This window comes from Cherax quadricarinatus, chromosome 92 (assembly GCF_038502225.1).
Source record: "Cherax quadricarinatus isolate ZL_2023a chromosome 92, ASM3850222v1, whole genome shotgun sequence".
Lineage (NCBI taxonomy): Eukaryota > Metazoa > Arthropoda > Malacostraca > Decapoda > Parastacidae > Cherax > Cherax quadricarinatus.
The window spans coordinates 985,877-1,012,259 of NC_091383.1; the positions used below are offsets into that span (position 1 = coordinate 985,877).

Consider the following 26,383-nt stretch of genomic DNA (forward strand, 5'->3'; position numbering starts at 1 on the left):
GTAGCACCTAAAACAAAACCTGACGTGGGCAACACTTGAAGTAGGTACTACCTAATATAACACCTGACATGAGTAGCACTTGATGTGGGTAGTACTTAAAACAGCACCTGACGTGGGTAACACATAGGCTACAAGACTGAAAGAGAGAAGCCAGAGAGGTGTGTCCTGTGTTCATCCCCTGGGTAAGGATGTGTGTAAGCCAACACTGCCTATCCTATATCCTTCCTTCCTCTCTCTTCTTTCATTCTCTCAAGTCTCTTCTCTTTCCCCCAACCCTCTTTCGTTCTCTTATTTTCTCTTTCTTACGTGTTTTTTTAATTCTCCTAATCCTCATTTATTCTGTCATCTGACCATCATTCTATAACTGAAAAATCCGAGAAATAATCCAGTGGGCGAGTTTATTTACAAATAACTAAATGTATTGGTTAATTATATGTTGTCAAATGTTGTATAAAACTTTAACATCATACAGTTGTTTATAAAACTTTTGTATCATACAGTTGTTTATGAAGGTGTTTGAAACAAGGTCATCCAGTACTGAACATCTGCTACTATACCGACCTTTCCATTCTGTGTTCGGTTCTGGATGTACACTTTCAGTCATATTTACAGTTTATCCCACTATATAGATGTGTCATAATGGAACCGATTGTAATAGTGCAGTTAAATTATGATTATGACATATATACTCATTATAATATGTATAATGTACTGTAGGTTGTTTCTTTGAGGTTGGGCTGGTGTATATAATAGTATGTATAATGTACTGGGGTTGTGTTTCTATGAGGTTGGGCTGGTGTGTGTAATTATAGTATGTACTGTGGGTTGTGTTAGCTTTTGTGAGGTTGAGGCAGATGTGAGTTTTACGACTTATTTGCCATGGGTTCAAACCCCATCAGTTCCATGGTTTATGTGAGGTTTGGTGGGGTTGGAAGTAGTTCTAAATTATCTATATAAAATCTAGACCAGGGACACTTATATACACTTCAGGATATCAAATAAACATCCTGAAATGTATGCAAGTATCATCTTCCACAGTTTGTCAAAAAAGAAACATACCGTCTTCGACTGTAAAATGTATGGGAAGCATTAAACTCGTATGGGTTATTCAGGAGCATCAAAGGGTGCATCATTTGTCCACATGAGAGAGAGATGCACTACCATGTGTACTTGAATGGCTTGATATATCATAATCATAATAATAATAATAATGATACTAATACTCCATGGGGAAGTGGAAAAGAATTCTTCCACCATAAGCCATGCGTATCATAAGAGGCGATTAAAATGCCAGGAGCAAGGGGCTAGTAACCCCTTCTGTAGAAATGACTAAATTTATAAAGAAAAACTTTCACCCTGCCTCGGTGGGATAAGGCCGGTTTGTTGAAAATAATAATAATAATTTTTATTTTGGTATGAAATATAGTGATGGGTGACATTTAGGTGTACATGCAGAAAGCCCATTGTTATGCAGAGTATTTTAGGCAAGGTTAAGCTTAACTTAATGCTATAATGGCAGTAACTGTTAGTGACTTGATTGTATATACACATTGTTGGATGAGTGTTATTAAGGAGGCATGGTTTAGGGGTTAGCACACAGGCCTGCTGGTTTTATTACTGGCTTGCCATGAGTTCTAACCTTCCATGTGGTGTTAGTTCATGTGTACTTACCTACGTGTTGGTAGTACCAGAAGAGACAGGAAGTGCACTCTAGAAGTAAGTTGGTGTTTGGCCTCGACACTTGACCTGTGTGGCATAGTATTTACTGACGTAACTGCTTCTCACTTCTTTCATAACTTGTAGCTATATTAATTATGGAAACCTATATGTATTTTCTTAGTGTAATAAGTTATAATCATAACCATAATTTTTAAAGTGGTGGAGTAGTAAGCCAGTCGAAGGTCTCGGTCAGATGACCGATGACCCATAGCTGACCCATAGCTCTAGCTATGGGTCTTTATATAACTAAGACCAGCATCAGGAAACACTTGTCCTGTTTCCTGACAAACCTTACCTAACCTAAACCTGTACGTTTCACCCACAGTGGGTGAAATGTTTAATGTTTCCCCTGTTTAAAGCATCTGAATTACCTTTTGTTAGTTTCTACTATTGTGTATCTGGCTGAAGAAGACGTGTGCAACACTGATATTCTTGTATTGGAAATAGTGTCACAGGTGTTACACACATATTTTATTCATCATGTTGTTGCAATTTTCTTTTCAGCACACCAGTCATCTAACACCTTATCACAGCTATGATGGTATGAGATACACAAATAACCAGCACATAGGAGAGAGGCCATTTACAAGTTACACAGTGTGACTTGTAAATGGTCCAAGTCAGACCACAGTGTCGTCATAGGCTTTTCTCTCTCCTGTGCGCTGGTTATTTGTGTATTGTTCCAGTCATGGTATTGTGACATTTTGTTCTGTTTTGGTATGAGATCCATCCAGCCTCCACCACCACATTCTCTAGGTAGGAGTGTGGGCGGTGCTGCACCATGTACAGTATTTCGGTGATTAAATGTTAGTTTTCATTATATAAATGCTGAATGACCTTTGTAAATTGTAGAACATTCTTCTTCCCTTTTCTACAACTTCTACCATTCTTCTTCTCCCCTCTCCTACAACTTCTTCCATTCTTCTTCTCCCCTCTCCTACAACTTCTTCCATTCTTCTTCTCCCCTCTCCTACAACTTCTTCCATTCTTCTTCTCCCCTCTCCTACAACTTCTTCCATTCTTCTTCTCCCCTCTCCTACAACTTCTTCCATTCTTCTTCTCCCCTCTCCTACAACTTCTTCCATTCTTCTTCTCCCCTCTCCTACAACTTCTTCCATTCTTCTTCTCCCCTCTCCTACAACTTCTTCCATTCTTCTTCTCCCCTCTCCTACAACTTCTACCATTCCTCTCCCCCTCTTCTTTTTCCTCTTCATTTTCCTCAAGTACATATTTGTTTTCATCTGAATATAAGTGTTGATGTACTCTAATACAACATTCAATTTTCGTCCACAGAAGGTAGATCCGGAGCTCATTTTCACTAAACAAGAAAGAATCGGCAAGGGTTCCTTCGGCGAAGTATTCAAGGGAGTGGACAAGCGGACGACACAGGTTGTCGCTATAAAGATCATTGACCTGGAGGAAGCTGAGGATGAGATAGAGGATATACAGCAGGAGATCATGGTTCTCTCTCAGTGTGACTCCCCTTATGTTACCAAGTATTATGGATCTTATCTTAAAGGTTAGTTAGTACACACTACTGGCAGTGTACGTTAGTAGATATCACAGGCAGTGTCTGCTTTAAACCCTTGTTTTAACCAACCTCAATCTAACAGTTTTTGTAAATGCGAGACAAAATCCACTGGGTGGCTTGAATTAAACTAGACAAGGTTCAGTTGCTACATAATTGTCTGTTATGATTTTAGCAGCATCGCTATATGACCCTTCTGGGTTTGGCACTTAATTTTAATTATAATAATATGATCTTAGCAAAACAATCTCATTTCCATCTATCACAGCTGCCATTACCAGCCACTGGTCCCTATTAGTCCATTAGATTGAGGTTTATCGTACTCACTTTGATTCAGATTCTTTATTTCATCATGATACAATGTTTGTACAATGATGGGTGACATTTATGTGTGCATACAGGAAGCCCATTATATGCAGAGCATTATGGGTCAAATTAAGACTAATAAGGCAATATCTTTTGACTATAGATATGTTAAAACAAACCACTTAAACAAATCTGGTCAGAGGATCTGAATTAGTGGTAAAAATACAGGTGCTATGGTGGCCCGGTGGCCTGGTGGCTAAAGCTCCCGCTTCACACACGGAGGGCCCGGGTTCGATTCCCGGCGGGTGGAAACATTTCGACACGTTTCCTTACGCCTGTTGTCCTGTTCACCTAGCAGCAATTAGGTACCTGGGTGTTAGTCGACTGGTGTGGGTCGCATCCTGGGGGACAAGATTAAGGACCCCAATGGAAATAAGTTAGACAGTCCTCGATGACGCACTGACTTTCTTGGGTTATCCTGGGTGGCTAACCCTCCGGGGATTAAAAATCCGAACGAAATCTTATCTTATCTTATCTTATCTTACTTGACTTACAATGGTTCGACTTACCATATTTCAACTTTACGATGGTGCAAAAACAAATACTCTGGAGGTGAAACTTAAGATTATTACCCAGCATGAAGGCAGCAAGTCCATAACTTGTATTCATTTATTACTTATCAATACTGGTATTTAGTTAGTTACAGTAATTACAGTGGACCCCCGCTTAACGATCACCTCCAAATGCGACCAATTATGTAAGTGTATTTATGTAAGTGCGTTTGTACGTGTATGTTTGGGGGACTGAAATGGACTAATCTACTTCACAATATTCCTTATGGGAAAAAATTCGGTCAGTACTGGCACCTGAACATACTACTGGAATGAAAAAAGTTCGTTAACCGGGGGTCCACTGTATTTGTCCGTTTCCTTATTCAGTGACAGTAGTTATTTAATTACTTATTTATAGCATATAGGATATAACCTATAGAATATTTTCATCCTTCACTGGGTTCATAGGAACGTAACCCCATCGTAAGTCGAGGACCACCTGTATGCAGATCAACCTAAAATAAAAAATATAGGCCTCTTCAATAAATCTGATCAGAGGACCCGAATTAGTGGCCACAATATACAAATCAGCTTTAAAAAAAATAGTTTCCATGTGGGCTTTTACCTACCCAACAAGTGTTTAGGAAATTTATTTATGCACAGGTACACATAATTACAGATATCACACTTAGTGTTAATTATCTAGGATAACCCCAATAAAGTCAAAGTGATTTGTTTCCACTGGGGTCCTTGACTTATTGCTATTGGGGTCCTTATACTCTTCATCGCTTCATGTCAGCATGTAGCTCTCTGCGAAGGCTAGCCGAGAACTGAATTTCTGTAGTATAAGGTGGGAAAGTAAATTGTCGTCAGGTACTTACTGACAGTACTTTACCTGAAGCAGGAAGGTGACAGTCTGGGTGACCAGACAAGCACCAGACCAGCCTGGCCCAGGGCTAGGCTGCAAAAATATAGCATAAGAAGTACAGTGGACCCCCGCTTAACGATCACCTCCAAATGCGACCAATTATGTAAGTGTATTTATGTAAGTGCGTTTGTACGTGTATGTTTGGGGGTCTGAAATGGACTAATCTACTTCACAATATTCCTTATGGGAAAAAATTCAGTCAGTACTGGCACCTGAACATACTACTGGAATGAAAAAAGTTCGTTAACCGGGGGTCCACTGTATATACTGAAATACAAGAATGCTAAATATCCTTCAGCTTTAATGATCCTCTGTACACCTCAGGTGTGTACAACACTTTGTACACCTTGTACACCTTCACCCTGTACACCTCCAGCTTGTACACCTTCATTCTGTACACCTCCAGCTTGCATACCTTCACCCTGTACATCGCTTTGTACACCACTTTGATCACAGTGAGGTAGAGCAAACTTACCTCCACAGTGTATGTAAATACACAAAGTCTTCTCTATAGCTGGCATTTTCAGAGTACTTATGGGACATTTGCTGATGAGTTCCTTCACCACAAATTTTTTTTTTTATTTTAATAAAAAACAAGGCCCTGAGTTTGATAAAAATGTATTGACATTTACAGGTACCAAATTATGGATTATAATGGAATATCTCGGAGGCGGATCGGCACTGGATTTAATGAAGGCCGGAAGTTTTGAAGAAATGCACATCGCTGTTATCCTGCGTGAAGTCATTAAAGGTCTTGATTATCTTCACTCAGAGAGGAAACTTCACCGTGATATTAAAGGTCAGCGGGCATGTGATTCTTTACAGAAACTATTTGATGGTGACTCAGGAAATCGTAATGACATGATTGCAAACAAACCATACCTATTTGATGATGATGATGATGATAGTAATATGCAAATAACCCCTCCTCACATATATACTGGCTCCCTTACCTTCGTGTGTTAGTGTGTGACTAGTTAATGGTTCAGGTCAGACCAAAATCTTCAGGTTATTTGTGTATTGTTGCAGTCACACTATTTTGCTTTTTTATTCCATAATAATAATAATTATTTGGGATTTTATATTTCTTGATCACCTGTTCTTTTGAAAAAATTCACAAAGACTCTCACATCAGAGATGTGCGAGATGAAAAAGAATACTGTAGTTTATATTCAAGAGTGATAGTATGAGCTTTTGAAAAGAAATGTACTTTGAGTTAAGACTTAAAAGCATAGATTCCTGCCTCTTAAGGGACACTGGTAAACAGTGTGACATGGAGGCTAGTGGACTCTTGTTGTTACCTGGAGTATACCTGGTGAGGGTTTCAGGGGTCAATGCTCCTGTGGCCCGGTCTGTGACCAGACCTTATTGTTGGAATCCTGGGAAAGGATGGGCAGGTCTCCTTGAAACTGTTGCCTCTTGTTCACCTAGCAGTAAATGCATAGATTCCTAGCACCTAGCTGACTGTGGGTGGCATCTTAGAGGAGGAGGGTTCAGGTGTGTTGATTTCTCCTGCCTCTGTTAACCTAGCAGTAAATAGGTACCTAGATATGGCATTTTGGGAGTAAGTGGGCAAGTTTATTCTCACCTGCTACCTCTATTCACTTAGCAAATAGCTACTTAACCCTTAAACTGTCCAAACGTAGATATACGTTTTTTCAACGTTTGAAAGTATGTAAAAAAAGTAGATCTTTTTTTTTTTTACATTTGAAAATGTGTAAAAAAACTTGATCAACTTTTTTTTTTTTTTTGTTAGATTTGAAAATATGTAAAAAAAAAAAACGTATATCTACTTTTGTAGCACTACGCATGTGAACGTAGATCTGCTTGGACCGTTTAAGGGTTAAGAGTAAGTACATTGTTGTGGGTGGCATCCTGGGAGAGGAAGAGGAAGCCTACTACCACCTACTGCCACTGTTCACCTAGCAGTAATTTGTGGCTTTTGTGGGTGGCATCCTGGGGCAGGACCTAAGGACCACAAAGGAAATAAGTCACGTTACACAACATTTTGGATTATTAATCCTCAAGTTAATGAGCCAAATCAGGTTTTCCTCTTCAGGATAATAAGGTGGTAGTCAAATCAGTAGGTAAAGAAAAGAAAGCATAAAGGAAATAGGGTATACACACAGGCATGTACTTACCTATTTGTCATTGCAGGGGTTCATTCTCAGCTCCTGGCCCTGCCTCTTGCCACTCTCCAGATTCACTCCCTTTTAGCCTCATGGGTACTACTGTACCTGCTCTTAAAACAGTGTATGGATGTTGCCTCGACTATGTCCTCACTAAGATCATTCCATTTCCCAACCACTCAGAGACTGAAGTGGTTTTAGGGATTTGACATGCTGTTGGAGTGTGATCAAGGTGGCATTTATGAAGGGATTCAAGGAAACCCATATGCCAGACTAGAGTTTTGGAGGAGTGGAGGAGATACGTACTTGAAGTTCTGAACTGTAGTATTGGTGCCCCATTGGCAAGACAGTGATGGAGTGAATGATGGTGAAAGTGTTTCTTCTTTTTTGGGTCATTCTACCTCGGTGGGAGACAGCTAGTTTGTTGAAAACAAAACTTGCAGTGGGCCACCATTAGCAACAGCCAAATTGATCAGGTAGCACCAGATGAGTTTAGCCCATGGCCGGGCTCTGAGAGTAGAAAACTTTCTCGGAACTCATCAAAGTAACAGTATAACAGGTAACAGTATAACATATACACCTACCATCCGACTTACGACCGAGTTCGGTTCCAAGAAACCGGTCGTAAGTCGAAATGGTCGTAAGTCGAACTTTACTACTGAATATCAACAAAACATTTTTGTAATGACTTTATTTTATTGTTTTATTTTGGTATTTCATGTTTTACTTTACTTTTTATGTTGTTAGTACTGTATTTTATACTGTAAGGTTTAGGATAAACACTGTGTACAACACAAATACTTGTTTATTTCCCAGAAATTTGGCATAAAACACACGGTCGTAAGTCGAGTGGTCATAAGTCAAGCAGGTCGTAAGTCGGATGGTAGGTGTATTATGCAGACTCTTCAACCCTCTACCAAGAGATACAAAAAATATTTGCAGTACAAAGTTAGAAGTTTGCAGGAGGATGGTGGATCACCTCCTCCACCAGGTGCCAGATTAACCAGGCTGTGATGGCTCTCCTCCAGTGGGTTGTAAACACCCACGCTGATTTAATAGACGTTCAAAAGTAAAGCCTGTCCTCAGGCTGGGCTGCAAGGCTAGAAAAACCTGAAAACTGGTGACAGGCATGTCTATTTTTAGCTAAAATAGGTAAATTATCACATTTTTAATTGTAATTCTTGCTACAGTTGCATTTTATTTGAAAAAGTTAACCAAGTCATATTTTATTTCAAGTAGTAAACTATAAATGTGTTTTTCAATGATTTATATTCATATTTTAGTTAAAAATTAAAAACACATTTAGAAAGACAGCCAGAGTGTGAGTGATGGTGAATGTGGTTTTTTTCACTTGGCTTACCCTACCTTGATAACAAATGGCAGATGCATTAAAAAATTGTCCTCAGACATTGTCCTGGCCTGTGGACGAGCTCCGGGAGTAGAAAAATTATTAGAACTCGTCAAAAATTCTTAGAACTCGTCAAAAATTCTTAGAACTCGTCAAAAGTTCTTAGAGCTCATCAAAAATTCTTACAACTCATCAAAGGTATATACTTAATATGGTATCCTGATAATTAATTCATTCTTATATTTACAGCTGCCAATGTGTTGTTGAGCGAGATGGGAGACGTGAAGCTGGCAGATTTTGGTGTGGCCGGACAGCTGACCAACACAACCAGCAAAAGAAATACTTTCGTGGGGACTCCCTTCTGGATGGCACCGGAGGTCATCAAGCAGTCTGCGTATGACTCTAAGGTGGTATTATGTTTTATATGAATACAATTTTCACTTAGTCTAGTGTGTTAAGCTTGAATGTCAGTGTTAAACAGATTAGAGTAATATTTAAAGATGTATGAATTGTTCTAGGTAGTAGGTTGGTAGACAGCAACCACCCAGGGAGGTACTACCATCCTGCCAAGTGAGTGTAAAACGAAAGCCTGTAATTGTTTTACATGATGGTAGGATTGCTGGTGTCCTTTTTTTCTGTCTCATAAACATGCAAGATTTCAGGTATGTCTTGCTACTTCTACTTAAACTTAGGTCACACTACACATACATGTACAAGCATATATATGTATGTATATATACACATCCCTCTGGGTTTTCTTCTATTTTCTTTCTAGTTCTTGTTGTTGTTTATTTCCTCTTATCTCCATGGGGAAGTGGAACAGAATTCTTCCTCCGTAAGCCATGCGTGTTGTAAGAGGCGACTAAAATGCCAGGAGCAAGGGGCTAGTAACCCCTTCTCCCGTATAAATTACTAAATTTAAAAAGAGAAACTTTCGTTTTTCTTTTTGGGCCACCCTGCCTTGGTGGGATACGGCCGGTTTGTTGAAAAAAAAAGTATGAATTGTAATATCGGCATGCCAAGGCAAGACAGTGATAGACTGAGCGATGATGAAAGTTTTTTTTTTTTTTTTTTTAATCGCCCTGCCTTAGTGGGAGACAGCTGGAGTGTCAAAAAACGAAGTACAGTGGACCCCCGGTTAACGATATTTTTTCACTCCAGAAGTATGTTCAGGTGCCAGTACTGACCGAGTTTGTTCCCATAAGGAATATTGTGAAGTAGATTAGTCCATTTCAGACCCCCAAACATACACGTACAAACGCACTTACATAATTGGTCGCATTCGGAGGTGATCGTTATGCGGGGGTCCACTGTACTTGTATTATTCCTAGTTTACATTTGCCCAGATTACTACACTTAAATATGAGCTTTTCCATGTTAGGAATAGACAAGTTGTTAACTTATCTTTGTAACACTGATGTACGGATGCTCCGTGACTTAGGATATTTCAACTTTATGATGGTGCGGCAGCAATTACTTTGGAGGTGAAACTTAAGATAATTACCCAGCATGAAGGTGGCAAGTCCCTAACTTGTATTCATATATTTACTTTTCAATACTGGTATTTAGTTACAATAATTATTTACTTATTTGTTAGCATTTATTTGTTTTTTGACTTACAATTGGTTCGTTGAAACATAACCCCATCGTAGGTCGAGGAGCACCTGTATATTGATGGAAAATAAATTATAGTTAGACAGCAACCATCCGAGGAGGTACTACCCTCCTGCCATATAAGAGGGACATGGGAGCCTGTTAACCCTTAAACTGTCCAAACGTAGATCTACGTTTTTTCAACATTTGAAAGTATGTAAAAAAAGTAGATCTTTTTGTTTATATATTTGAAAGCGTTTAAAAAACTTTGATCTACTTTTTTTTATTGAAAATATATAAAAAACATAGATCTACTTTTGGCGCCCTACGCATGTGAACGTAGATGTATCTTTGGACAGTTTAAGGGGTAAACAGGTTACACTCTGGCAGGTTTGTTCATCCTGTCTTTGTCTCATGAACATGTAACATGACAAGCAAATTATACAAACTTCTACTTGCATTCACTATACACTTGACTATCCTTTGTGTTTGCTAATAGTTCTTAGTGTTAGACCAGGCAAGCACCAGATAAGCCTGGCGAAAAAACTTCAAAATTCATCGGAGGTATAAGGTATAAGAAGCCTAGTGTGAGACTGGCCTGGGGTTAAGACATAATACCTGAAACCATTAACAGATAAGATATACTTATCGTTAATGTATTATTATTTATTTTATATTTCCAAGTAAATTTCTGTGAGAAAATACTAATACAAACACATCGGGGACGACCTGAATTGTGTATATTAATACAGTGGTAGCCTGGGATACGAACACCTCAAAACGCAAACAGTTATGTAAATGTATTTATGTAACTGCTTTTGTAAGTGTATTTTTCGGGGTCTGAAACGGATTAATCTAATTTACATTATTCCTGATGGTAACAAATTTGTTCAGTATCAGCACTCGAACAACCTACTGGAACGAAATAAGTTCGTATCCCAAGGTACCACTGTAGTATATAATTACGATATTATACTCAGTAATGATATAATAATGATGTTATACACAATACAGAAAATTCTCAACATGTAAGTTGAGGACTTAGTGTATTGCAATGACAATGTAACTGGTTTGTTGCACATGCAGGCAGACATCTGGTCACTTGGGATAACTGCAATTGAACTTGCTAAAGGAGAGCCGCCCAACAGTGACCTTCACCCTATGCGAGTTCTCTTCCTTATACCCAAGAATAATCCTCCACAACTTACTGGCAACTATAGCAAACCTTTCAAGGAGTTTGTAGAAGCCTGTTTAAATAAGGATCCTGAAAACGTAAGTATTATTTGATATTTGATAAAGATCTTCAGGTCTAATCAGATGCGATACTCGATAATTTATCTCGTGAAAAAAGTACGTATTTCTGTTTTCAAGTTTGTTCAAAAACAGAAAACTGAGACCAACACTGGCCAGAATCAGTCCAAAATTTTCTCTGAGTAAGATTTTATTACAGATAGTTATTGTGTTTTAATATTGCAAAATAATTCATTTTAATAGTAAACAAATTTTTATTTAGATTTTACTTCAGGTATTTATTTTGTTTTAATGTTCCAAGAATTTTTTTTGAAAAACATTTACTGCATAAATTAAGGGATATGTGCATTATTATTATTATTATTATTATTACTATTATTATTCAACAAATAATTAGCCATTTTGATTTGCAGAGACCAACTGCCAAAGAATTGCTCAAGTTTCCATTCATCCGTAAGGCAAAAAAGAATGCATACCTGATGGACCTGATAGACAGGTACAAGTCCTACAAGAAGAATTGCACCGACACCGACACTGACTCAGATCCATCAGATTCGTAAGTGGTCGTGTACTATTTTAATTTATTTTTTTAAACATTGCAGCCATAACTAAACTAAACTCAGCACAATTTTTGTTTATACATTTTACAATGAAAAAATCTGTTAATTGCACGAAGTTGATACAGTTACAATATTGTTGCAGCAACTTTGGCTTTAATTATCATAATCTCACCGTTATCTTCTCTTTACATTTAGTAATTTATACAGGAGAAGGTGTTACTAGCACATTGTTCCCAGCATTATAGTTGCCTCCTACAACACGCATGGCTTATGGAGGAAGAATTCTTTTCCACTTCCACATGGAGATATTTTAAAGTTGTAAAGCATAAAATAACTAAATTTAAGGTCAGGCATTGAGGACACGGAAAATCTCCACGATGACATAAATCATGACTTCAATGGGCCACAGAAAACAATATAATCATTAGTGAGGTCAAATTTTAGTTATTTTACTAAGGAAAATTTGAGAAGATTGGAACAGAGTATAAAACAAATTCAAACCACTGAATAGAGTGGAAGATGAAATTGAGGAACTTGTGAGTGGTAACATCAGATCTTATATTTCTTCTTATTTCAGCAAACCGGCTGTATCCCACCAAGGCAGGGTGACCCAATAAGAAAAGCAAAAGTTTCTCTCTTTAACTTGAGTAATTTATACAGGTTACTAGCCCCTTGCTCCCGGCATTTTAGTCGCCTCTTACAACACGCATGGCTTACGGAGGAAGAATTCTGTTCCACTTCCCCATGGAGATAAGAGGAAATAAACAAGAATAAGAACTAGAAAGAAAACCCAGAGGGGTGTGTATATATATGCTTGTACATGTGTAGTGTGACCTAAGTGTAAGTAGAAGTAGCAAGACGTACTTGAAATCTTGCATGTTTATGAGACAGAAAAAGGACACTAGCAGTCCAGCCATCGTGTATAATCTTATATTTGAGGAGCACAAAAAAAAAGTACTCTTATTATTACAACCTAAAATAACCTCATGGGAAGGCAATCAAGCCAGAAAAACATTGCATAAATGACTCTGGAAACAAAGCTTGTTCCTCTCTCTAATAGTTTTTTTTTTTTTTTGTCAATAAATGAGTGTTGGTTAGCCGTCATTTAAAAGTTTAATAATTACAACCAGCAAATACAAAGGCTGTGAATTTGTAATGATGACTGTATAGTGTTTTCTCTGCTGAAGTGTTCTTCCATTAGACATAATTGTTGGCCACCTGCCAACAGGTTGAAATCTATTAATAGGGTAACAAGTCACTCTTTTAAATATGAAATTTAAGAGTAATTTTGTTAAAATACTGGTTGTCTCCCACCGAGGCAGGGTGACTCAAGCTTAAGATAAGAAGAGATCAAATTTATTCAGATTTTTATCCAAGAGGGTTAGCCAATCAGGATAACCCAAGAAAGTCAGTGTATCGAGGACTGTCTTATTTCCATTGTGGTCCTTGAGTCTTGTCTCTCAGGATGCCACCAACATCAGTTGACTAACACCCAGGTACCTACTTACTGCTAGGCAAACAGTGACAGGTATAAGAAAACATACCCAGTGTTAACACCTGGCTGGGTATTGACTCATGGACACTTGTTGTGAGACAAGAGCTGAGCCTACCCAGCCATGGGACCTACCTCATAAAACTTTTCCCCTTTTACATTTAGTAATAGATTGTGAATATAATTATCTAATTCAAGGTTAAAGTTGTGGTATGTAAGGACATTTAATTTGTAATATCTTCCTGTGTGTGAATGTTGCAGTTTTATAACTGTAGTTTAAGCATACCTCTGGCAAGACAGTGATGGAGTGAATGATGAAAGTTTTTCTTTCTCGGGCCACCCTGCCTTGGTGGGAGACGGCCACAGTGTTAATAAATAAATAAATGCTTCAAAGATAGCTAGAGGTTGAGTGCTGGTGAATGTTTCTCTGTATCACCTCTTCTACCGGGTTGCCTTTATGCTTGTAAATAGCTCTTTATTCAAGGAATAGGGCCATTCTGTCCTTCCTTGGATCAAACTTGGTTACCTCCCATTCCTTTGGAGTTGTATGACCCATACAGTTTTAGTGCTTCCTCATGATTGTCATAATTATAATTTCGAGGGGTGGATATACGTTGCAGTTTTTGAACTGTAGTGTCAGCGTGCCTCTGGCAAGACAGGGATGGAGTGAGTGTTGATGAAAGTGTTTCTTCTTTTTTGGGTTGCCTTACCTTGGTCGGAGACAGCTGATGTGTTAAAAACAAAAATTAGATTACTCTATCTAGGTAGGAAATGGCTGATAATAAAAATTCATCCAGGTAACTTAATTCTAATTTTTAATTATTTCTTTGCAGTGAGGACAGCAGAGTTGAAAGTGATGTTGAAGATCCGGCCTGGATTATGACTGTAAGGGGTCCACCTGGTGGATTGTCTCCAACTAGCAAACAGGAAGCAATTCCAGTCACATCGACTTCACCACTATCCTCGTCTCCGCCGCTCCAGTTTAATGATTTGCCAGCATCCTCTGTGTCTTCCCTGGCTCATTCTCCACCCAAAGAAAATAATGGTGTAGTTTTCAGAGAAAAAACATCATCGCCGGTAGGTTGCTTAAAATCCCAAATTAATGAGAGCGACGATGCTCAATAATAACCCACGTGGAGACACAAACAAACAAGGTTGATTGATCTGTATATTTCAACCAACTTCTGGTATCCTCTTGATCCCAGAAGAGGGTTGAAATATACAGATCAATCAGCCTTCTGTGTTTCTGTCTCCATGTGGGTTATTATTGAGCAATGACAAGTGTTCATTATACTTTAGTTATTCAAGAGACAGAATTTGGAGTTAAACCTTCAATACTTGTTTCATCTAGGCTTGGGCAATATCAGACATATGGTTCCCGAGGCTCTTTATCTGCCAGCCACTTAAGGGCTATTGTTTAAAAGTGTCTCCTTACCTTAGTGTGATTTCAACAGCAATATACTATACTATATCAAAAAATCCTACTCAAATCTGCTTGTTTTCTTCTAAGTCCCTCCCAATACTTCTTGTTTCAGATTTGTCTTTCTACTCCGGTTATTCAGTTATTCAATCAAAAAATGCTGGATGAAACATTGTAAAGGTTTTGCTGCATACATAATATCTTACTTGTCTGTCAACTTACACCATTGTTCATCCTCTTAAAGTAAACTTTTACAGGAAATCTTCAGTTGACTGAGAAATTTAGTTGTACTCATCCATACTTACCAATGGTGCTTACCTGAATTAACTTATTTTAGAATTGCAGTCAAATTATTTTTATATTTTGTGATTGATTCAGGAAAACCAGTTAGCCAGACTTGAGTCCTGGAGGTGGGAAGGACAGTGCCTGCACTCTAAAGGAGGGGTTGGGAATGTTTGCTGTTTAGAGTGACAGCCAAACTGTTATATGTGTGCCTCTGGAAAGACAGTGATAGTGTGAGTGATGGTGAAAGTGTTTCTTTTTCGGGTCACCCTGCCTCGGTGGAAGACCATCAGTATGTAAAATAAAAAATTGAAGAAAGTAAATAAAAACTTCTTTTTTAACAGACACGTCCAACATCAGTAGCACCGCCGCCCCCAGTTGAGAACGAGAAACGAAAAGACTCTCGTCACATGGATCACAGAAATTCAAGAGACATGGACATATCTCCACGTTCTAGTGAACCCCATACTAATGGTGATGATCGACGGATCTCCAGAGAGCTGACAGATATGAGAATCGAATCTGAAGATCCCAGGAATGACAGCGATTGTCCAGACAGGAACGAATTCAATGACAGACGCCACAATCGAGAAGTTCACCATTCGAGGGATAATAAATCAAGTTTGGTAGATGGTCGTGAAATAAGGCGGCCAGAACATCGTCAAAGTTCCTCACACCCACAACCTCCAAGAACAAAGTCTCCTCCAGCTCCTGCCAGCACATTATCTGGTGTTGTCTTGCCACTTATCTCTGAGGTAAAGGTCATCATTGTTTTGTTATATATGGATAAATGGTTGCATGCATGTACAAGCATATATATACATACCCCTCTGGGTTTTCTTGTATTTTCTTACTAGTTCTTGTTTATTTCTGCTTGTCTCCATGGAGAAGTGGAACAGAATTCTTCTTCCGTAAGCCATGCATGCTGTAGGAAGTGGCTAATATGCTGGGAGCAAGGAGCTAGTAACCCCTTCTCCTTTTTTATTTTTTTAACAAGTTGGCCGTCTCCCACCGAGGCAGGGTGACCCAAAAAGAAAGAAAAAATCCCCAAAAAGAGAATACTTTCGTCATTCAACACTTTCACCTCACTCACACACAATCACTGTTTTTGCAGAGGTGCCCAGAACACAACAGTTTAGAAGCATATACGTATAAAGATACACAACATATCCCTCCAAAGTGCCAATATCCCAAACTCCTCCTTTAAAGTGCAGGCATTGTACTTCCCATTTCCAGTACTCAAGTCCGGCTATATAAATATAACCGGTTTCCCTTCACTAAATATTGCCCTGCTCACACTCCAACAGCTCGTCGGGTTCCAAATACCATTCGTCTCCATTCACTCCTATCTAACACACTCACGCATGCTTGCTGGAAGTCCAAGTCCCTCTCCCACAAAACCTCCTTTACCCCCTCCCTCCAACCTTTTCGAGGACGACCCCTACCCCTCCTTCCTTCACCTACAGATTTATATGCTCTCCATGTCATTCTACTTTGATTCATTCTCTCTAAATGACCAAACCACCTCAGCAACCCCTCTTCAGCCCTCTGACTAGTACTTTTATTAACTCCACACCTCCTCCTAATTTCCACACTCCGAATTCTCTGCATAGTATTTACACCACACATTGCCCTTAGACAGGACATCTCCACTGCCTCCTCACTGCAGCATTTACAACCCAAGCTTCACACCCATATAAGAGTGTTGGTACCACTATACTTTCATACATTCCCTTCTTTGCCTCCATAGATAACATTTTTTGTCTCCACATATACCTCAATGCACCAGTCACCTTTTTTCCTTCATCAGTTCTATGGTTATCCTCATCCTTCATAAATCCATCAGCTGACACATGGCCGGTGTGTTGAAAGAAGGAGATAAATGGTTCAGAGAACCAACAAGTTGATAATTAGACACATGTGCAACACTTAGGTATCTTTATTGATGAAACATTTCACCACACAGTGACTTCCTCAGTCCAATACAAAGAAGAAAAGTGATGGACTGATTATATAGACTCCAGGCTGAGGGACTGATTACCTCAATCTCCTTCTGATCTTCACTCTTCTTCTTTGTATTGGACTGATGAAGCCACTGTGTGACGAAACGTTTCCACAGTAAAGATACCGAAGTCTTGCATGTGTGTTATGCTGTATGATTTATTTTCCTCTTGCTTTATACAAATTCACTATTATGTTTTCCCATCTCTATGAGGTCCCATTGCTATGCGGTGCCATCTCCGAGGTCCCATTTCTATGAGGTGCCATCTCTGAGGTCCCATTTCTATGAGGTGCCATCTCCGAGGTCCCATTTTTATGAGGTGCCATCTCCGAGGTCCCATTTTTATGAGGTGCCATCTCCGAGGTCCCATTTTTATGAGGTGCCATCTCCGAGGTCCCATTTTTATGAGGTGCCATCTCCGAGGTCCCATTTTTATGAGGTGCCATCTCCGAGGTCCCATTTTTATGAGGTGCCATCTCCGAGGTCCCATTTTTATGAGGTGCCATCTCCGAGGTCCCATTTTTATGAGGTGCCATCTCCGAGGTCCCATTTTTATGAGGTGCCATCTCCGAGGTCCCATTTTTGAGGTGCCATCTCCGAGGTCCCATTTTTATGAGGTGCCATCTCTGAGGTCCCATTTCTATGAGGTCCCATCTCTGAGGTCCCATTTCTATGCGGTGCCATCTCCGAGGTCCCATTTCTATGAGGTGCCATCTCTGAGGTCCCATTTCTATGAGGTGCCATCTCTGAGGTCCCATTTCTATGAGGTGCTATCTCTGAGGTCCCATTTCTATGAGGTGCCATCTCTGAGGTCCCATTTCTATGAGGTGCCATCTCTGAGGTCCCATTTCTATGAGGTCCCATCTCTGAGGTCCCATTTCTATGAGGTGCCATCTCTGAGGTCCCATTTCTATGAGGTGCCATCTCTGAGGTCCCATTTCTATGAGGTGCCATCTCTGAGGTCCCATTTCTATGAGGTGCCATCTCTGAGGTCCCATTTCTATGAGGTGCCATCTCTGAGGTCCCATTTCTATGAGGTGCCATCTCTGAGGTCCCATTTCTATGAGGTGCCATCTCTGAGGTCCCATTTCTATGAGGTGCCATCTCTGAGGTCCCATTTCTATGAGGTGCCATCTCTGAGGTCCCATTTCTATGAGGTGCCATCTCTGAGGTCCCATTTCTATGAGGTGCCATCTCTGAGGTCCCATTTCTATGAGGTGCCATCTCTGAGGTCCCATTTCTATGAGGTGCCATCTCTGAGGTCCCATTTCTATGAGGTGCCATCTCTGAGGTCCCATTTCTATGAGGTGCCATCTCTGAGGTCCCATTTCTATGAGGTGCCATCTCTGAGGTCCCATTTCTATGAGGTGCCATCTCTGAGGTCCCATTTCTATGAGGTGCCATCTCTGAGGTCCCATTTCTATGAGGTGCAATCTCTGAGGTCCCATTTCTATGAGGTCCCATCTCTGAGGTCCCATTTCTATGAGGTCCCATCTCTGAGGTCCCATTTCTATGAGGTCCCATCTCTGAGGTCCCATTTCTATGAGGTGCCATCTCTGAGGTCCCATTTCTATGAGGTGCCATCTCTGAGGTCCCATTTCTATTAGGTGCCATTTCTGAGGTCCCATTTGTATGAGGTGCCATCTCTGAGGTCCCATTTCTATGAGGTGCCATCTCTGAGGTCCCATTTCTATGAGGTGCCATCTCTGAGGTCCCATTTCTATGAGGTGCCATCTCTGAGGTCCCATTTCTATGAGGTGCCATCTCTGAGGTCCCATTTCTATGAGGTGCCATCTCTGAGGTCCCATTTCTATGAGGTGCCATCTCTGAGGTCCCATTTCTATGAGGTGCCATCTCTGAGGTCCCATTTCTATGAGGTGCCATCTCTGAGGTCCCATTTCTATGAGGTGCCATCTCTGAGGTCCCATTTCTATGAGGTGCCATCTCTGAGGTCCCATTTCTATGAGGTGCCATCTCTGAGGTCCCATTTCTATGAGGTGCAATCTCTGAGGTCCCATTTCTATGAGGTCCCATCTCTGAGGTCCCATTTCTATGAGGTCCCATCTCTGAGGTCCCATTTCTATGAGGTCCCATCTCTGAGGTCCCATTTCTATGAGGTGCCATCTCTGAGGTCCCATTTCTATGAGGTGCCATCTCTGAGGTCCCATTTCTATTAGGTGCCATTTCTGAGGTCCCATTTGTATTAGGTGCCATTTCTGAGGTCCCATTTGTATGAGGTGCCATCTCTGAGGTCCCATTTCTATGAGGTGCCATCTCTGAGGTCCCATTTCTATGAGGTCTCATCTCTGAGGTCCCATTTCTATGAGGTCCCATCTCTGAGGTCCCATTTCTATGAGGTCTCATCTCTGAGGTCCCATTTCTATGAGGTGCCATCTCCGAGGTCCCATTTCTATGAGGTGCCATCTCCGAGGTCCCATTTCTATGAGGTCTCATCTCTGAGGTCCCATTTCTATTAGGTGCCATCTCAATGAGATTCCATTTCTGTTAAGTGCCGTTCATAATCTGTGATGAGCACTTTTTGTAAAACGTGGAAAGATTCTTATCACTCAGGAATTAAGTGTCAGTGGCTTGATTGAGCTTAGCACAGCTAACATGAGTCTAGAATGCACCTACTGTATAAAACCTGTGACACCTGCAATACAAAAGCTAAAATCATTGGAATATAAAACAACTTTACACTATTGTTTCTTATTTTTTCCCATTAGGCTTACGGTAATTCTGTCCTAAACCTGTGTGTGTTTCTTCATTCTGATTTAACATATTCATGTAAGGCAGTTCTAAAACTAGCAGGCTTGTGTACTATCCACTGTACTATGCAGCCCTAATAGTTAGATAGATCTTATTAGGTCAACATGGTTTAGTGGGTAGTGCACAACTGGCCTACTAGTTTTAACATTGGCCTAACGTGAGCTCCAACCCCGCACCATTCAGCAAGTTGTTAACAGTAATGTCGTTTTGATTTTGCATCATTGATCACTTGGATCAATCCATGTTGGTGTGAGACTTATCTGTAAAAACTGTCATCTGTGGTCATAGTGGTGGCCCATGCTAACTTTTCCAGTGTGTATAAACATACACTTAGTTTGATGAATTATATTAGCTGGCATGGAATGGTAAATAGTGCACTAGTATGCTAGTATTAGCATTAGCTTACCAAGGGTGAACTGTATAACCTTAGTGAATTTAGCACTTTACACATGTCTGTTGGATGATCAAGTTCCTACCATTCAAAACCTCATTGACTTCCTTTCTCAAAGCTTTCTTGAGATAACCTTTAATACAGCTGATGACCTTCCTAGATTTATACAGTCTCTTGATCAGCCTGTTTTGATTATTCCTTCTTAAATGACCAAACCATCTCAACTCTGAATTATGCCACCACTTTGTCTTCCTACTAATATGCTTCTTATTCTGACCATACATTAGTCTCAACATTGCATCTCCACTACTTGCAGGCTCCTCCTCACTGTAACATTCACAAACAAGGCCTCACACCCACTCATTTCCACTGTTGTGCTTTGGTACATTAACATTTTGTAATCCAGTGATAGACTTACTACAGAACAGGTGAAGGTTGAACCCATGGTGAGTGGGTCTTAAAACTTCAGGCTAGTTAGTAAACCACAGAGCCAGCTGGTAAGATAAGATAAGATTTCGTTCGGATTTTTAACCCCGGAGGGTTAGCCACCCAGGATAACCCAAGAAAGTCAGTGCGTCATCGAGGACTGTCTAACTTATTTCCATTGGGGTCCTTAATCTTGTCCCCCAGGATGCCACCCACACCAGTCCACTAACACCCAGGTACCTATTTGCTGCTAGGTGAACAGGACAACAGGTGTAAGGAAACGTGTCGAAATGTTTCCACCCGCCGGGAATCGAACCCGAACCCTCCGTGTGTGAAGCGGGAGCTTTAGCCACCAGGCCACCGGGCCACCCCAATAAGATTCACCCAACTAGGTATATTTATTCATCATAGGAAGGTTAGCATGGACCACTCTGTGACCACGAATGCAAGTTTTTACAAATAAATCTTGTGTGAGCGTGGCTGTAGCAAACTTAAGCTCAAGTCTCGTCAATCATGTTACTACGATTTCACGAGTTAGTGAAAAATTTCTTTTTTTCACAGACTACACACTAGCTGCCTTCTTTCCGTCAACTATTTCTGATTCACCGTTTCATACTTTTTTTGTTTTTGTTTTTATGGTACTCTCCCAAATATCTAAATACATTCACTTTCTCCCTTGAGTCTGATACCCAACCTTTCTTTGCCTAGATTTGTTACTCTGAATAACTAAGGTGTAATGAGCACTTATAAATGCTCAGTAATAATCCACAGAGACAGAAATTAAGAAGATTGATTGATTTTGATCCTCTTCTGGGATCCTCTTCAGGAGAGGATCCCAGAAGGGGATCAAAATATACAGATCAATCAGTCTTCTGGTTTTCTGTCTTTATATGGGTTAATATTGAGCATTTGTTACTCTAAATAACTTGCTCTTTTGTGTGTGTATTTTCAGCTTCTTTTACACACCCTTGCACCTCCAACCTCTCATAAATGTACTGTCATCAGCAATGAATAACTGTACTTGTACCAGTTCATTATATTTTAAAAATTTCACACCTCTCCCCAGTATAATAACACTCATTTTTTTACAATCCTGGTATACCAAAGTATAGTGGTACTAATACTTTTATATGAGTGTGAGGCATGGATTTGAAATTTTGCAGTGAGGCAGAAGCTGGAGGCAGTGGGAAGTATGATACCTGTACTCGGAGGAGTGGAATTCGGAGAGTCGTATAAATTGTGATGTTAGCATACTTCTGGAAAAAAAGCAATTGAATGAATGATGGTGAATGTATTTTTTTCTCTGGGTCACCTTGTCTTGGCAGGTGGTGACTGTTGAACTAAAAAAAAATTCAAAGTGATGTGAGTGGTGTCTTATCTAAGAATAAAATTATTTTTCATTTTCTGATCCAGCTTGATACTGTTGTAATGTTTACTCTTACAGCTTCAGCGCCGTCACCGACACTCTGGTCGAGGCGGGGATTCCCACCGCACAGATGCCATCGAGGAACTCAAGTCAGCATTCGAGTCGGCCGAGCGATCAAGTCCTGGAGTTACCGATGCATTTATCCGTGACTTGTTTTCAAAACTTGTTCCCAACATGACAGAAGCAAGGATCAGGCTGGCACACGAAAATTTAATGCGGTGAAATTCTGGTACAGTGTTCATTCGTGAAGACTGGAGAAACCTTTGACTACTTGTTGCTTATCAGATACTTAATTTATCTTACAGTATGCAACAATTAGAGCACCCAGATAAAAGAAAGGCTATATACTTTATCATGACAGTGAAACTATTGTGGAACAGGAACTAGTTAATTCCAAGTGAAACCTTGCCCCTGTATCTTGAATAATGTCTGTGAGTTCCAGTTTTCTTTCACTCTCTGGCCTGAGTGTCATCCACCCAGGTGTTAGCAATCAGTGAGGAAGGCACAAAGCTGACCACTCAGCTCTAGTCCCATCTTGTGCAATACAGTTTTTGGCACATGTAACAAATGGACAAAAATTGAGGTGGGAATATTTATTACATTCTTTACATTTTTTTTTTTTTTATTTATTGTTTATAATGAGCTTTTAACAATATGACTAGACTTTGAGGGATCAGGGGACTTCTGTAGACAATTGGAAATCTGTTCCATGTGAGAAAGAACAACAATGAGCAACATGGCATTGTACATAACCCACAACCTCAGTGCCTCTCATGCAGTGTCTTGATCAATGACCATATACCGGTGGACAGAATGCAGCAGTAGCCAGCTGCTGCTCGATCAGTACCCATACACAGGGCATAGTGCAGCAGTAGCCAGCTGCTGCTCGATCAGTACCCGTACATGGGGCATAGTGCAACAGCAGCCAGCTGTCGCTCGATCAATACCCATACATGAGACATAGTACAGCAGCATTTGGCTCTGCTTGATTGATGCCCATATGCCAGGTGGGCACAATGCTGTTTGCTTAATGCCCAAACACAAGTGGGCAGATTACAGCAGTAGCTTGTAGCTCCCCACTAATAGTAACAGAGAAATTTTAAGCTATACTCGTGTTTATTATGTATGCTTACAATTCATTTTTTCTCATGGTAAAATATTCCTTTATGATTCCAAATTCTAGTGAACCATTGATATAATATTGTATGGGCAGAGGAGGTAAAGTACTTGTATAGCTTTGTATTATACTAGTGTATATACCCTGTGCAAGTCAGTGATTTTTATGTGTGTGAAATTTGTATATATAGTACTTGTTCTATTGTAAACATGCTAAATCAAATTAGTTTGGGTGATAGAGGTGGCCCACCCTCCTGATCCATATCATTACTTAAATCAGGAGTTTTGTGATTTTTTGTAGGAACACTTAACTTGGTCAATTTATTTTTAAGGGGTAAAATTGTCTAGTGGGTTTAGGTTGAGCATCAATAGTCTTTTCAGGCAAGGATACAAAGCTTATTTTCAATTTTCATACAGAATTTTCTTTATAATTTCAAGAAAGGCTTAAGATGAGTGAGTTTGGAGTTTAAACATATATGCAGAATAAGCTTTTATTGAGACAACTTCACTCTATGTAGAGCTTCATTAAGTAAGCTTTATATGTTAATGGTATATAAAGCTGACACGTAGGTGAATAAGATACATGTGCAACACTTGCGTATCTTTATTCTAGAGATATTCTCCCAATCCAGGGGAGAGAATATTACTAGAGACAGTGGAAGATGTTAGTACTGTAGCTTGAGGTACTGAAAGACTGGTCACTTTCAGCTAATTCTTCCAGTCTTCTGTCATCTGCAGTATTATTCTCTGTCTTGGCAAGTCACTGGTTAGCTAAGATACGCAAGTGTTGGACATGTCTTATTCATCTACAAGTCAGTCTTGATATAGCTCTACAGTCAGCCTTGATACAGCTCTACAAGTCATCCTTGATACAGTTCTACAAGGAGCAAAACATAATCACAAAGAAAGCTTATGTTTTGTATATATTTTATGACATCCTGTGGGCATGTCGCCCTTGTATTAACGAATGAATGCCCTGGTCTCTGCCATATATCCTTTTGTGATACTTGCCCATTAATCAGCGGATGAGCATGACACATGCAACATTTAGGTATCCTTGTTGATGAGATGTTTCTCTTGCTTAGGCTTCTTCAGTCAAAATGCAGACAACCTAATGAGATGTAGATGTTAGGTGATCAGTCCCTCATCCATGAAGACTGGGGGATTGAGTACCTTATATCTATATCTTATGTTGTCTTCTGTATTTAAAGAACACAAAGGCACAATACCATGACTGGAACAGTGCACAAATAACCCACATGTAGGAGAAGGAAACTCATGACAATTCTTTGGTCCAACCTGGACCATTAACTAGTCAAACTATGTATACTGGCTCCCTTTCCTTCGTGTGTTAGTGTGACTATTAATGATCCAAGTCAGACTGAAACATCATAGTTTCTTTCAGCTCTGGGGTGGGTTATTTGTGTATCCTCTGTATTTAGACTAACAGTGCCTGCTGAGCAGGTAAATCATCTTGGCATAGATACCAAATCTACCTGGAGGGTATTCCGGGGATCAACACCCCCACAGCCCAGTCCATGACCAGGCCTCCCGGTGGATAAAAAAAAAAAATGTGGAACACCTCACGATTTTGCGTGAAGCATTCCACCTGTACATGCATCTTGCTCACCTCCTTGTTGGTATTGCATACCATTATTATATTGATACATTAATCAGTAGCCAAAGATGTTACTATTTATTTCTTGTTATAAGACACTCGCTTGAGGTGTCAAGACATTGTAGGTTGTATCCAATTCTGAATTGTTTTATATTCTATGATGCAATTTTTGCCTTAAAAGACCCTATAAATTCCTACTTGAAACTGACATTCCAGTACTGTTGATATTGTCTGAATGAAAGTAGAGTTGATTCACCTAGTCCTTGATGCTGGTGAAGGGCTCTTGATCCAGGGAATTGGATCAGACCCAGTTACTTCTTGTTCCCCAAGCTCTGTGAGCCCCCTGCAGGCTTAGCACTTTCCCATGAATATAATTATAATCACCTAATCTTACCTTGGTAATGTTACACTCAGCTTGCCGAAATGTGCACACTTGCCTCGTGTGTGTATGTGTGTGTGTGTGTAATATACATACATAAACGTATATAACCATGTGCACACAGCAAGTGTGAGGGAAGAGAGTGACAAAATAAATGAATGTGATACACTTTTCAAATGGATATTCACAAACTGCATTTGTAGTCCTGTTTGTTAGTTGACATCAGTCAGTTGTGTTTAAAAAATCCTCTTCTTGAAACATAATCTGGTGTCCATTTTGTTCATATGTATAATTTTGGAAATGTCAGTGTGTGTGTAAATTTGTATAGTGTGTTTCAGTAGCATAATCTGTCACTGTGACTTGTGTTGAAAATTTGTATATCCTGAGAATGTATTTAAAGTTTAATTTCCACATTAGTGCACCAAAACTGGGGGATCTTAGTTATGAAACATTGAACATCGCAGAATGTTATTTTGAATATAAATATAGTCACACCTCATACAAAGCTCTTTAGCGAATTTTTTTTTTAAATTTGATTGAAAGAGACCTGTACATCCAAAATTGAATAGCACATTGAAAACTCTTTTATAGTATGTGTGGTACCTGTTTCCAACTTTCGAAGGGTGTGCTCAAGCTCTTGGTCCTGTCTTTTTGTTCTGATGTGATTGAACCCAGTAATATCGATTTTTGAACCCCCATATGTAGTCTGCTTGCATTTTATCATTGCTGAGTTCATTCTACTGGTTCAGCTCTTGGAGAGTGGAAGGGAAAGCAGTGTCTTGTTGCTGGTGTGAAAAAACTTTAAGGTATCATGCCCTTACTTGGATCAAACTTAATTATCCCACTTATAATTCCCCAGGCTTGGTAGAGGTATCCTGCCCTTGCTTGGATCAAACTTAATTATCCCACTTATAATTCCCCAGGCTTGGTAGAGGTATCCTGCCCTTGCTTGGATCAAACTTAATTATCCCACTTATAATTCCCCAGGCTTGGTAGGACCACTACCGAACTTAGTGGTTGCTCATAAACATAATAATAATAATACAGCCTCTCCTCACTTAGAGACATACTCGTTTACCAACGACTCGGACTTACGACAGGCTCTCTGACCAGTATGCATACCTAAATAATGTATATTAGAGTTGATTA

General features: G+C 39.8%; 1 protein-coding gene across 3 annotated transcripts in view; it reads left to right on the forward strand.

The window, feature by feature from the left end:
* Positions 1 to 25,743, forward strand: part of GckIII (Germinal centre kinase III) — a 238,108-nt gene extending 212,365 nt beyond the window's left edge. For 2 of the 3 annotated variants that reach the window (XM_053790592.2, XM_053790589.2), the window contains exons 2-9: positions 3,013 to 3,238; positions 5,667 to 5,831; positions 8,759 to 8,916; positions 11,189 to 11,374; positions 11,767 to 11,909; positions 14,239 to 14,482; positions 15,452 to 15,862; positions 22,140 to 25,743. In XM_053790592.2, the coding sequence (XP_053646567.1) occupies positions 3,013 to 3,238; positions 5,667 to 5,831; positions 8,759 to 8,916; positions 11,189 to 11,374; positions 11,767 to 11,909; positions 14,239 to 14,482; positions 15,452 to 15,862; positions 22,140 to 22,343 (1,737 nt within the window). In that variant the 3' untranslated portion in view covers positions 22,344 to 25,743. Of the gene's footprint in view, positions 1 to 3,009; positions 3,239 to 5,666; positions 5,832 to 8,758; positions 8,917 to 11,188; positions 11,375 to 11,766; positions 11,910 to 14,238; positions 14,483 to 15,451; positions 15,863 to 22,139 lie in introns of all 3 variants that reach the window. The other variant, XM_053790591.2, reaches the window with a different exon arrangement.
* Positions 25,744 to 26,383: the final 640 nt, after the last annotated feature.